The sequence below is a fragment of the Oncorhynchus mykiss genome, chromosome 1 (assembly GCF_013265735.2).
Source record: "Oncorhynchus mykiss isolate Arlee chromosome 1, USDA_OmykA_1.1, whole genome shotgun sequence".
NCBI lineage: Eukaryota > Metazoa > Chordata > Actinopteri > Salmoniformes > Salmonidae > Oncorhynchus > Oncorhynchus mykiss.
Window position 1 is genome coordinate 30,490,804 of NC_048565.1, and position 13,270 is coordinate 30,504,073.

Sequence of the window (13,270 nt, forward strand, 5' to 3'; positions counted from 1 at the left end):
TCAGGTGTAACAAGGATAGGAGCGGATGTAAAACGATTCTTGAGGAGATCAAAAGCTCCCTGGGTGGAAACGGACCACTTAAAGCACGTCTTGACAGAAGTAAGGGCTGTGAGAGGAGCTGCCACCTGACCGAAATTACGGATGAAACGACGATAGAAGTTCGCGAAGCCGAGAAAGCGCTGCAGCTCGACGCGTGACTTAGGGACGGGCCAATCAATGACAGCTTGGACCTTAGCGGGATCCATCTTAATGCCTTCAGCGGAAATAACAGAACCAAGAAATGTGACGGAGGAGGCATGAAAAGTGCACTTCTCAGCCTTCACAAAAAGACAATTCTCTAAAAGGCGCTGGAGGACACGTCGAACGTGCTGAACATGAATCTGGAGTGACGGTGAAAAAATCAGGATATCGTCAAGGTAAACGAAAACAAAGATGTTCAGCATGTCTCTCAGGACATCATTGACTAATGCCTGAAAGACAGCTGGAGCGTTAGCGAGGCCGAAAGGAAGAACCCGGTATTCAAAGTGCCCTAACGGAGTGTTAAACGCCGTCTTCCACTCGTCCCCCTCCCTGATGCGCACGAGATGGTAAGCGTTACGAAGGTCCAACTTAGTGAAAAACCTGGCTCCCTGCAGGATCTCGAAGGCTGAAGACATAAGAGGAAGCGGATAACGATTCTTCACTGTTATGTCATTCAGCCCTCGATAATCTATGCAGGGGCGCAGGGACCCGTCCTTCTTCTTAACAAAAAAAAACCCCGCTCCGGCGGGAGAGGAGGAGGGGACTATGGTACCGGCGGCAAGAGCTACAGACAAATAATCTTCGAGAGCCTTACGTTCGGGAGCCGACAGAGAGTATAGTCTACCCCGGGGGGGAGTGGTTCCCGGAAGGAGATCAATACTACAATCATACGACCGGTGTGGAGGAAGAGAGGTGGCCCTGGACCGACTGAACACCGTGCGCAGATCGTGATATTCCTCTGGCACCCCTGTCAAATCACCAGGCTCCTCCTGTGAAGAAGAGACAGAGGAAACAGGAGGGATAGCAGACATTAAACATTTCACATGACAAGAGACGTTCCAGGAGAGGATAGAATTACTAGACCAATTAATGGAAGGATTATGACAAACTAGCCAGGGATGGCCCAAAACAACAGGTGTAAAAGGTGAACGAAAAATTAAAAAAGAAATGGTTTCGCTATGATTACCAGAAACAGTGAGGGTTAAAGGTAGCGTCTCACGCTGAATCCTGGGGAGAGGACTACCATCCAGGGCGAACAAGGCCGTGGACTCCCTTAACTGTCTGAGAGGAATGTCATGTTCCCGAGCCCAGGTCTCGTCCATAAAACAGCCCTCCGCCCCAGAGTCTATTAAGGCACTGCAGGAAGCTGACGAACCGGTCCAGCGTAGATGGACCGACAAGGTAGTGCAGGATCTTGAAGGAGAGACAGGAGTAGTAGCGCTCACCAGTAGCCCTCCGCTTACTGATGAGCTCTGGCTTTTACTGGACATGAAGTGACAAAATGACCAGCAGAACCGCAATAGAGACAGAGGCGGTTGGTGATTCTCCGTTCCCTCTCCTTAGTCGAGATGCGGATACCTCCCAGCTGCATAGGCTCAGCACCCGAGTCGGCAGAGGAAGATGGTAGTGATGCGGAGAGGGGGGCAACGGAGAACGCGAGCTCCTTTCCACGAGCTCAGTGACGAAGATCAACCCGTCGCTCAATGCGAATAGCGAGTTCAATCAAGGAATCCACGCTGGAAGGAACCTCCCGGGAGAGAATCTCATCCTTTACCTCTGCGCGGAGACCCTCCAGAAAACGAGCGAGCAAAGCCGGCTCGTTCCAGCCACTGGAGGCAGCAAGAGTGCGAAACTCAATAGAGTAGTCTGTTATGGATCGATTACCTTGACATAGGGAAGACAGGGCCCTGGAAGCCTCCTCCCCAAAAACAGATCGATCAAAAACCCGTATCATCTCCTCCTTAAAGTCCTGATGCTGGTTAGTACACTCAGCCCTTGCCTCCCAGATTGCCGTGCCCCACTCATGAGCCCGTCCAGTAAGGAGAGATATGACGTAGGCGACACGAGCAGTGCTCCTGGAGTAAGTGTTGGGCTGGAGAGAAAACACAATATCACACTGGGTGAGGAACGAGCGGCATTCAGTGGGCTCCCCAGAGTAACACGGCGGGTTATTGATTCTGGGCTCCGGAGATTCGAAAGCCCTGGAAGTGGCCGGTGGATCGAGGCGGAGATGGTGAACCTGTTCTGTGAGGTTGGAGACTTGGGTGGCCAGGGTCTCAACGGCATGTCGAGCAGCAGACAATTCCTGCTCGTGTCTGCCTAGCATCGCTCCCTGGATCTCGACGGCTGAGTGGAGAGGATCCGAAGTCGCTGGGTCCATTCTTGGTTGGATTCTTCTGTCAGGTGCGTGAATGAGGACCCAAAAGCGAATTAACAAACAGAGTTTCTTTAATGATGAACACACGTGGGCTCAGATGGACAGGTAGATTCCGACAGGACAGGACAAGGTTGCAGCAAACACGATGATAGTCTGGTTCAGGCATGAGACACACAAACAAGAATCCGACAAAGACAGGAGCAGAAACAGAGAGAGATATAGGGACCTAATCAGAGGGAAAAAGGGAACAGGTGGGAAAAGGGGTGAAATGAGGTAGTCAGAGAAGACAAGGAACAGCTGGGGGAAAGAGGGACAGAAACGGTAACCTAGTACGACCAGCAGAGGGAGACAGGGTGAAAGGAAAGGACAGAAACAAGACACAACATGACAGGATATTTCAAACTTTTTTAACAAATCAAAAACTGAAAAATTGGGCGTGCAAAATTATTCAGTCCCTTTACTTTCAGTGCAGCAAACTCTCTCCAGAAGTTCAGTGAGGATCTCTGAATGATCCAATGTTGACCTAAATCACTAATGATGATAAATACAATCCACCTGTGTGTAATCAAGTCTCTGTATAAATGCACCTGCACTGTGATAGTCTCAGAGGTCCGTTAAAAGCGCAGAGAGCATCATGAAGAACAAGGAACACACCAGGCAGGTCCGAGATACTGTTGTGAAGAAGTTTAAAGCCGGATTTGGATACAAAAAGATTTCCCAAGCTTTAAACATCCCAAGGAGCACTGTGCAAGTGATAATATTGAAATGGAAGGAGTATCAGACCACTGCAAATCTACCAAGACCTGGCCGTCCCTCTAAACTTTCAGCTCATACAAGGAGAAGACTGATCAGAGATGCAGCCAAGAGGCCCATGATCACTCTGGATGAACTGCAGAGATCTACAGCTAAGGTGGGAGACTCTGTCCATAGGACAACAATCAGTTGTATATTGCACAAATCTGGCCTTTATGGAAGAGTGGCAAGAAGAAAGCCATTTCTTAAAGATATCCATAAAAAGTGTTGTTTAAAGTTTGCCACAAGCCACCTGGGAGACACACCAAACATGTGGAAGAAGGTGCTCTGGTCAGATGAAACCAAAATTAAACTTTTTGGCAACAATGCAAAATGTTATGTTTGGCATAAAAGCAACACAGCTCATCACTCTGAACACACCATCCCCACTGTCAAACATGGTGGTGGCAGCATCATGGTTTGGGCCTGCTTTTCTTCAGCAGGGACAGGGAAGATGGTTAAAATTGATACAGGATACAGGACCATTCTGGAAGAAAACCTGATGGAGTCTGCAAAAGACCTGAGACTGGGACGGAGATTTGTCTTCCAACAAGACAATGATCCAAAACATAAAGCAAAATCTACAATGGAATGGTTCAAAAATAAACATATCCAGGTTTTAGAATGGCAAGGTCAAAGTCCAGACCTGAATCCAATCGAGAATCTGTGGAAAGAACTGAAAACTGCTGTTCACAAATGCTCTCCATCCAACCTCACTGAGCTTGAGCTGTTTTGCAAGGAGGAATGGGAAAAAAATTCAGTCTCTCGATGTGCAAAACTGATAGAGACATACCTAAAGCGACTTACTGCTGTAGTCGCAGCAAAAGGTGGCGCTAGAAAGTATTAACTTAAGGGGGCTGAATAATTTTGCACGCCCAATTTTTCAGTTTTTGATTTGTTAAAAAAGTTTGAAATATCCAATAAATGTTGTTCCACTTCATGATTGTGTCCCACTTGTTGTTGATTCTTCACAAAAAAATACAGTTTTATATCTTTATGTTTGAAGCCTGAAATGTGGCAAAAGGTCGCAAAGTTCAAGGGGGCCGAATACTTTCGCAAGGCACTGTATGCTATGGTCACAAGACGCAGGCCTCCTAATTATCCCTAGAATTTCTAAGCAAACAGCTGGAGGCAGGGCTTTCTCCTATAGAGCTCCATTTTTATGGAATGGTCTGCCTACCCATGTGAGAGACGCAGACTCGGTCTCAACCTTTAAGTCTTTACTGAAGACTCATCTCTTCAGTAGGTCTTGATATGATTGAGTGTAGTCTGGCCCAGGAGTGTGAAGGTGAACAGAAAGGCTCTGGAGCAACGAACCGCCCTTGCTGTCTCTGCCTGGCCGGTTCCACTCTCTCCACTGGGATTCTCTGCCTCTAACCCTATTACAGGGGCTGAGTCATTGGCTTACTGGTGCTCTTCCATGCCGTCCCTAGGAGGGGTGCGTCACTTGAGTGGGTTGAGTCACTGACGTGGTCTTTCTGTCTGGATTGGCGCCCCCCCTTGGGTTGTGCTGTGGCGGAGATCTTTGTGGGCTATACTCGGCCTTGTCTCAGGATGGTAAGTTGGTGATTGAAGATATCCCTCTAGTGGTGTGGGGGCTGTGCTTTGGCAAAGTGGGTGGGGTTATATCCTGCCTGTTTGACCCGGGGGTATCATCGGATGGGGCCACAGTTTCTCCTGACCCCTCCTGTCTCAGCCTCCAGTGTTTATGCTGCAGTAGTTTGTGTCGGGGGGCTAGGGTCAGTCTGTTATATCTGGAGTATTTCTCCTGTCTTATCCGGTGTCCTGTGTGAATTTTAGTATGCTCTCTCCAATTCTCTCTCTCTTTCTTTCTTTTTTTTCTTTCTTTCTTTCTTTCTTTCTTTCTTTCTCTCTGAGGACCTGAGCCCTAGGACCATGCCTCAGGACTACCTGGCATGATGACTCCGTGCTGTCCCCAGTCCACCTGGCCGTGCTGCTGCTCCAGTTTCAACTGTTATGGCTGCGGCTATGGAGCCCTGACCTGTTCACCGGACATGCTACCTGTCCCAGACCTGCTGTTTTCAACTCTCTAGAGACAGCAGGTGCGGTAGAGATACTCTAAATGATCGGCTATGAAAAGCCAACTGACATTTACTCCTGAGGTGCTGACTTGTTGCACCCTAGACAACTACTGTGATTATTATTATTTGACCATGCTGGTAATTTAGGAACATTTGAACATCTTGGCCATGTTCTGTTATAATCTCCACCCGGCACAGCCAGAAGAGGACTGGCCGCCCCTCACAGCCTGGTTCCTCTCTAGGTTTCTTCCTAGGTTTTGGCCTTTCTAGGGAGTTTTTCCTAGCCACCGTGCCTCTACACCTGCATTGTTTGCTGTTTGGGGTTTAGGCTGGATTTCTGTACAGCACTTTGATATATCAGCTGATGTAAGAAGGGCTATATAAATACATTTGATTTGAAGTAAATGCATCCGGGTACAATTCTACCTGCAGAGAAAAAATAACTGCTCTGCTAGCCAAATACACTATATACACAAAAGTATGTGGACACTGCTTCAAATGAGTGGATTCGGCTATTTCAGCGACACCCGTTGCTGACAGGTGTATAAAATAGAGCACAGCACCATGCAATCTCCGTAGACAAACATTGGCAGTAGAATGGCCACACTGAAGAGCTCAGTTACTTTCAACGTGGCACCGTCATAGGATGCCACCTTTTCAACAAGTCAGTTCGTCAAACTTCTGCCCTGCTTGAGCTGCCCCGATCAACTGTAAGTGCTGTTATTGTGAAGTGGAAACGTCAACAACAACGGCTCACAGAACGGGGCCGCCGAGTGCTAAAGCGCCTAACCTGTAAAATTTGTCTGTCCTCGGTTGCAACACTCACTACCGAGTTCCAAACTATCTCTGGAAGAAACATCAGCGCAATAACTGTTCGTCGGGAGCTTCATGTAATGGGTTTCCATGGCCGAGCAGCCGCACACAAGCCTAAGATTAACATGTGCAATGCCAAGCGTCGGCTGGAGTGGTGTAAAGCTCGCCGCCATTAGATTCTGGAGCAGTGGAAACGAGTTCTCTGGAGTAATGTATCACACTTCACCATCAGACTGACAAATCTGGGGTTGGCAGACGCCAGGAGAACACCACCTGCCACAATGCATAGTGCCAACTATAAAGTTTCGTGGATGAGGAATATTGGTCTGGAGCTGTTTTCATTGTTCCGGATTGGTCCCTTAACGCTACAGAATACAATGATATTGTAGACGATTCTGTGCTTCCATTGGGGAAGGCCCTTTCCTGTTTCAGCATGACAATGCCTCCGTGCACAAAGCGAGGTCCATACAGAAATGGTTTGTCAAGATCGGTGTGGAAGAACTTGACTGCACAGAGCCCTGACCTCAACCCCATCAAACACCATTGGCAGAATTGGAACGCCGACTGCGAGCCAGGCCTAATCGCCCGACCTCACTAATGCTCTTGTGGCTGAATGGAAGCAAATCCCCGCAACAATGTTCCAACATCTAGTGTTAAGCTTTCAGAGAAGAGTGGAGGCTGTTATAGCAGCGAAGTGAGGACCAACTCCATATTAATGCCCATGATTTTGGAATGAGATATTTGACGAGAAGGTGTCCACATACTTTTGTTAATGTAGTTTATCTTAACATCACATTAACCAGCTTTCTGATAATGGAATTATTGTATCTACAGCCAGCCTACAGTAAACAATCAGTGTGCCTTGTGATTTGAGCTAACAAGATCTAAACCTAATCTTAACCTCTTAAACCTAAACCTAAACTTTCTTACAACCTGACATTTCAACATTCTTTCCTTATGTTATAAAGCAGTCAGTGAGGAGGAGCCCTGTTGTTATTCTAAGAAAAAAAATCATGCCCTTTTCAAGTGAAACCAAAATACTTTTAAAGTATATTAAAACACACTATTAGCTATATCTTCCAATTACAAAGCAGCAACACAACTCAAAAAACTTTTCATTTAGAAAAGGGAAAAAAAGTCAGTCACATTAATGTCTTTAGGTTATCTTTGAAAAGTGTGTTTCCAGCAAACCGAACTTGGTTCTGTGAAAGTTCCCAGAACATTCGTTAGGTCGCGGCAAAATCTAGTGGGCTACAGTCACACCTGTTGATGCCAAAATTATCAAATGTTCTGCTTCCATCTAGTGGTTGGTTGTAATATCACAGCACACGTTTTGTTACATAGTACTGCAGCTTTTACAAACGACTCAAAAGTTTCATTGTGTTGTTGCAAAAAAATCGTTTCACAATTATTTACATTTAGATAATCATATTCAGATAGTAAGTGTACAGTATACATAAAATGCAATCTTGTAGGCCTACTGTACAAGTTACGCACACTTGCAAAATATTAGTTTCCACTCCCCCTTTGCATGCAAACACGTTTTTACGTTGTCCTTAAAAAATGAATTATTATCTTCGGTAGCAAAGTAATCAGGCCTTATCTTGCACTACTCAATAGTAAAGCACAACAACAGTTTCCCCAATACTGTAAGCAAATCCTCAACACACATCCTCATGCGTATGCGTAATTGCCATTTGGAAGATACAATGATTATATCCACAAACTTTAAAAATAATGTGAGGTATATTTTGTAAATACGTGTGCTGCAAACGTGTTGGTTATTCAAAAGTCGGGTTAGGTTCAGATATTCTTTACGCTAAGACAATAGTTTCCTTCAGTCTTTAGTCTATGCTAAATAAAATCCAGAATGGAATTGTATAGTATATTTCCACGCCCCCTCAAGAATTGTGCGCACCACTCCTTGTGGCATAAAACTCGTCTCTGCTACTCAACATCTCAGATGGTCTTGAGCCAGTCGGGCCAATAAACAGCAGAAAGAATAATGACAGGCCTCAACGTTTTAAAAATGGATGCTAAATGTAGTAGTTCTTGTTGGGTTGGGAAATCTGGTGAGACCAAATCTGTCATTATTTATCGTTTGTGCAATGTATTCAAGTCCACAGTGCAATGGTCAGTGGACCATTCTGCCATTTCTAACTGGATCCATTCCTTTCCTCAACATACTTAGTAGGATGATGATGATGATTGTTTCACAGCGCTGACAGTCTGTGTTTTAAGTAGAAGATTCATTGGAGAATATGGGAACATTGGTAAGTTTTGTTTGTCTGTCATCACCAGATGTTGTAATATCAAGCTAACATTTTACTATTGTAGGCCTATACAGTAGAACTAAATTCATATTTGTCTGGTAATTGCTTTCAGAATCAATCTACAGCCACAATGTTGTCATGGATGGAAGGGACATAACTTTGAACATCTGGGATTCACCATGTTGTCAGGTATTACGAAATGTTAACATTCAATCTGTTATAATGCAGGTTAGTGTTTTTCATCATGAATCTTGCTATAGAGGCAGCTCTGTAGAGTGGTCAAAGCGGGCACTGCCACAAAGTCATAAAATCTGAATTTAACCCTAACCTTAACCACACTGTTAACCTTAATGCCTAACCCTAACCTTAAATGAAGGTCAAAAAGCTAACGTATTTTCATGCATTTTTACAATAGAGACAAATTTGACTTTTCAGTTGACATATCTAAGGGAAAATCGCTCAGTTCTGCCTCATGCCAACCTGCTGTTATAATATGCCATCATCATGATGTCTGAAACTGTATTCAGTCCTTTGAAATGACTGCAAGAATTCAGTATATTTGGCATCTTATACAGAGCACTTCAGTTAATCATAGGCTTCTTTATAAGTGCCTTTATGAGTATTACTGCAGAGAAGCGCCTGGTTGTCTTTGGCATGAATGAGTCCACTTTTACTAGCACCATGCGCGACCACAATGACTGGACACAATCAGCCCAGAGAAATCCAAGTAAGCCTATAAAAATTGTATATCTTTTATCTTTTTTTTTGTTCTTTTAAACTTTACCCCCTTTTCTCCCCAATTTCGTGGTATCCAATTGTTAGTAATTACTATCATGTCTCATCGCTACAACTCCTGTACGGGCTCAGGAGAAACAAAGGTTGAAAGCCATTCGTCCTCCGAAACACAACCCTTCTTAAAACAGCGTGCATCCAACTCAGAAGCCAGCCACACCAATGTGTCAGAGGAAACACACGTGCACCTGGCGACCTTGGGCAGCACGCACTGCGCCCGGCCCGCCACAGGAGTCGCGAACGGTTTTGTCCTGGTCTACAGGATCTGTGACAGGGCCAGCTTCAACTCTGTCACCAAGCTGATGAAGTCCATTAAGGACTTCCAGGGCATGGTCAAAGTGCCCATGGTGATCGTAGACAACAAGAGGGACCTGAATCACATGCGAACAGTCCTCAGTGAGGAGGGCAGAATGCTAACCCTGACAATAGACTGCCAGTTCTATGAGGTTTCAGATGCTGAGAACTACCACAGTGTCCTCATGGTGTTTCACGGACTAATAGACAGGATATGGGAGTCCAAGTCTGCCATAAAGAAGCCAGCTGGAATTAAGGGCATTGTGAAAAGCATGTCTGCAGTTTTTGCCAGGAGACGAACAGATTCGCTGTGAGACTATGGCACAGGGAGGAAGACATTGTAGACTGTAATCAATGTATGCATAGGTCTGACATGAGTTGTTGTATGATGTCTGTGCTCTGGCATCTGGACATGACTTGGTATGTGACAAAGGGATCCAGAGACTGCCTTATGGCTAAGACATGACAATGAAGGGCAAAAACAGGGGCAGATGGCATTGTAGGTCTGGAAATGGCAGTGATGGAAAAAGTGCCCAATTGTCATACTTGAGTAAAAGTGAAGATACCTTAATAGAAAATGACTGAAGTAAAAGTGAAAGTAACCCAGTAAAATACTGGTATTTATAAATAAAAGTATTTATTTTTAAATATACTTAAGTATCAAAAGTAAATGTACATTCCTTATATATTAATTTACATTCCTTATATTTAGCAAACCAGACAGCACAATATTTATATATTTTTTCTGTGGATAGCCAGGGGCACACTCCAACACTCAGACATCATTTACAAATGAAGCATTTGTGTTTAGGGAGTCCGCCAGATCAGAGGCAGTAGGGATGACCAGGGATATTCTCTTGATAAGTGTGTGAATTGGGCCATTCTCCTGTCCTGATAAGCATTCAAAATGTAATGAGTAATTTTGTGTGTCAGGGAAAATGTGTGGAGTAAAAATTACATTATTTTCTTTAGGAATGTAGTGAAGTGAAAGTAAAACTTTTTAAAACCAAAGTGAGCACTTTTCATATCAATATTGTTTGTCACCAAGATGAGTGACTAGACTCCTGGAAATTAACACAATATTGTGATGTAGCTCAAGTGATAAACACTTGAGATATGTATACATTTATGTTTATATTCCTATAATGAAATAAATAAAAACATGTTTTATGAGCTGAATAAAACCCCTATACCTTCATCTTATTGACATCTTATGGAATTCATGTATGGGAATACTGGAATAAATATTGACTGTGCAGTATAGTTTGTAAATTACTCTTCAAGGAACTACAGCAACCAATACAGTAGCAGCTTTAGCTACAATCTAAATCACCAGTCAACACTTGTCAAGAAACAACATCCTCTGAATATAAGGACATGTAGGAATATTTGACCCTGCTGATGAGAAAATTCCAGTCTACCCCAGACAGAATAATGAGCAGAACATGGAAGATGGAACAAATAGTTCAAGGCAAGTAAGGATTTAATGTGAAGTGAGGATATGTAAACATAGACACATGCTATTAAGAAACAGTAATGAAAGTGTCATATTTCATTTCATGCATGTCCCTCATCGTGAAAAATGTGGGTTATTTCTTCAAGACAGTCTTTGTTCAACATTTTCCCATGGTAGGTAGTAAGAAGGAAAGATGGATCCCCAGAGTCAGATTTTTTCTCAAATCTAATTTATTAATCCCTCTAATGACAGTGGTAAAGACACAGAGCTCAATGTGGACAGGATCAAGGCGTGTCAAGGCTTCATTGATCTGTCTGTTCTTAATGATTCAGCTATGTTATTGGCAAAGTTAATGAGCACGGTCACATTATTTCAGACATGCTTTTATGTCTTCTATTGGGTATTTGACAACAGAATAGGAGGCATTCTTGCCCCTAGTCTTATAATGCTTGCCATATCACAAAGACACACACATTCTATACAGTGCCAACCAGTTCAAAGTTGGGACACACCAACTCATTCAAGGGTTTTTGTACATTTTTTAAAACTATTTTCTACATTGTACAATAATAATGAAGACATCAAACTGTGAAATAACACATATGGAATCATGTAGTAACCAAAAATTTGTTAAACAAAAGAAAATATATTTTATATTTGAGACTATTCAAAGTAGCCACCCTTTGCCTTGATGACAGCTTTGCACACTCTTGGCATTTTCTCAACCAGCTTTGTGAGGTAGTCATCTGGAATGCATTTCAATTAACAGGTGTGCCTTGTTAAAAGTTAATTTGTGGAATTTCTTTCCTTCTTAATACATTAGAGAAAATAACTTGTGTTGTGGCAAGGTAGGGGTGGTATACAGAGTTAATTTTAGATTATGGCAAGAACAACTCAAACAAGCAAAGATAAACAAAAGTCTATCATTACTTTAAGACATGAAGGTCAGTCAATGCGGAAAATTTCAAGAACTTTGAAAGTTTCTTCAAGTGCAGTCGCAAAAACCATCAAGCGCTATGATGAAACTCTCTCTCATGAGGACCGCCACAGGAAAGGAAGACCCAGAGTTACCTCTGCTGCAGAGGATAAGTTCATTAGATTTAACTGCACCTCAGATTGCAGCCCAAATACATGCGGCACAGAGTTTAATTAACAGACACATCTCAACATCAACTGTCCAGAGGAGACTGCTTGAATCAGTCTTTCATGGTCGAATTGCTACAAAGAAACCACTACTAAAGGACACCAATAAGAAAAATAGACTTGCTTGGGCCAAGAAACATGGGCAATGGAGGAAGGGAATGGACTGGAGGTAATCTGTCCTTTGGGCTGATGAGTTTAAATTGGAGATTTTTGGTTCGAACCACCATGTCTTTGTGAGACACAGAGTAGGTGAACGGATGATCTCCACATGTGTGGTTCCCACCGAGAAGCATGGAGGAGGATGTGTGATGGTGTGTGTGTGCTTTGCTGGTGACACTATCTGTGATTTATTTACATTTCAAGGCACACTTAACCAGCATGGCTACCACAGCACTCTGTAGCGATTCACCATCCTATCTGCTTTGTGCTTAGTGGGACTATCATTCGTTTTTCAACAGGACGATGACACAACACACCTCCAGGCGGTGTAAGGGCTATTTGACCACAAAGGAGAGTGATGGAGTGCTGCAGGTCAAGGAGACACCGGATGTCCACTAGGGGGTGTGGTAGGAGCAGAGGTGACGGTGTGTTTCCCCCGCTACAATGACTTCCTCAAAATAACTTGCTATTACGCATTTGAGACATGTGAGTTGATCCATGTCATTTCAGCAAGCCATGACACCACCACCCCAGATTGTTATGAAATTGTTTCTGTAGTTAGAGAAAGGTAAGATTGGCATTCCTGAAACATTATTTTGTAGAAATTTAACTATGTAACCTATTTGATTGCACCCAAATTGGCCATTTTAATTCATAGGATTCAGATAATATTCATTAAATATAGTACCCAACATCTGATGTGGACCAAAATCATTTCTACCAATATGTAAGACATGAGGAATAAAAAACATTGTCAAAAGCCAGCCACGAACCCCCTACAACTCATGCCAATCCAATCCCACCCCAACCACCAGTATACAGTATCAGTTTTTTTATGTTTGACAAGTAGTGTGAAGCAGTGGCGTGGGTGGCTTTTGACAATTTTTGGGCGATTCCTCATCTGTTACTCATTGGTAGTGTTAGGTTCCAGTCACCCCTCATCGTGCTTTAGCAATTCTCTCTCGCTGTATCCCAATCACAGGTAAAACATTTTATAAATGATCCAACCCAAATGTAGAAAGACTGACCTCAGTGCTTACTTTGAGTCTAGGGCTCAAATTCCAGTTTATCAACTTAGCACACATCATCCCTGTTAGAACATACATTT

At 43.5% G+C, this 13,270-nt stretch overlaps 1 protein-coding gene across 1 annotated transcript in view; it reads left to right on the forward strand.

The window, feature by feature from the left end:
- LOC110532168 (ras-related and estrogen-regulated growth inhibitor-like protein) overlaps positions 1–9,729 on the forward strand; it is a 28,421-nt gene extending 18,692 nt beyond the window's left edge. Inside the window, exons 2-4 of the mRNA XM_036989384.1 lie at positions 8,265–8,318; positions 8,431–8,550; positions 9,342–9,729. Of these exons, the coding sequence (XP_036845279.1) occupies positions 8,265–8,318; positions 8,431–8,550; positions 9,342–9,718 (551 nt within the window). The 3' untranslated portion in view covers positions 9,719–9,729. The remainder of the gene's footprint in view (positions 1–8,264; positions 8,319–8,430; positions 8,551–9,341) is intronic.
- The last annotated feature ends 3,541 nt before the right edge of the window (positions 9,730–13,270 follow it).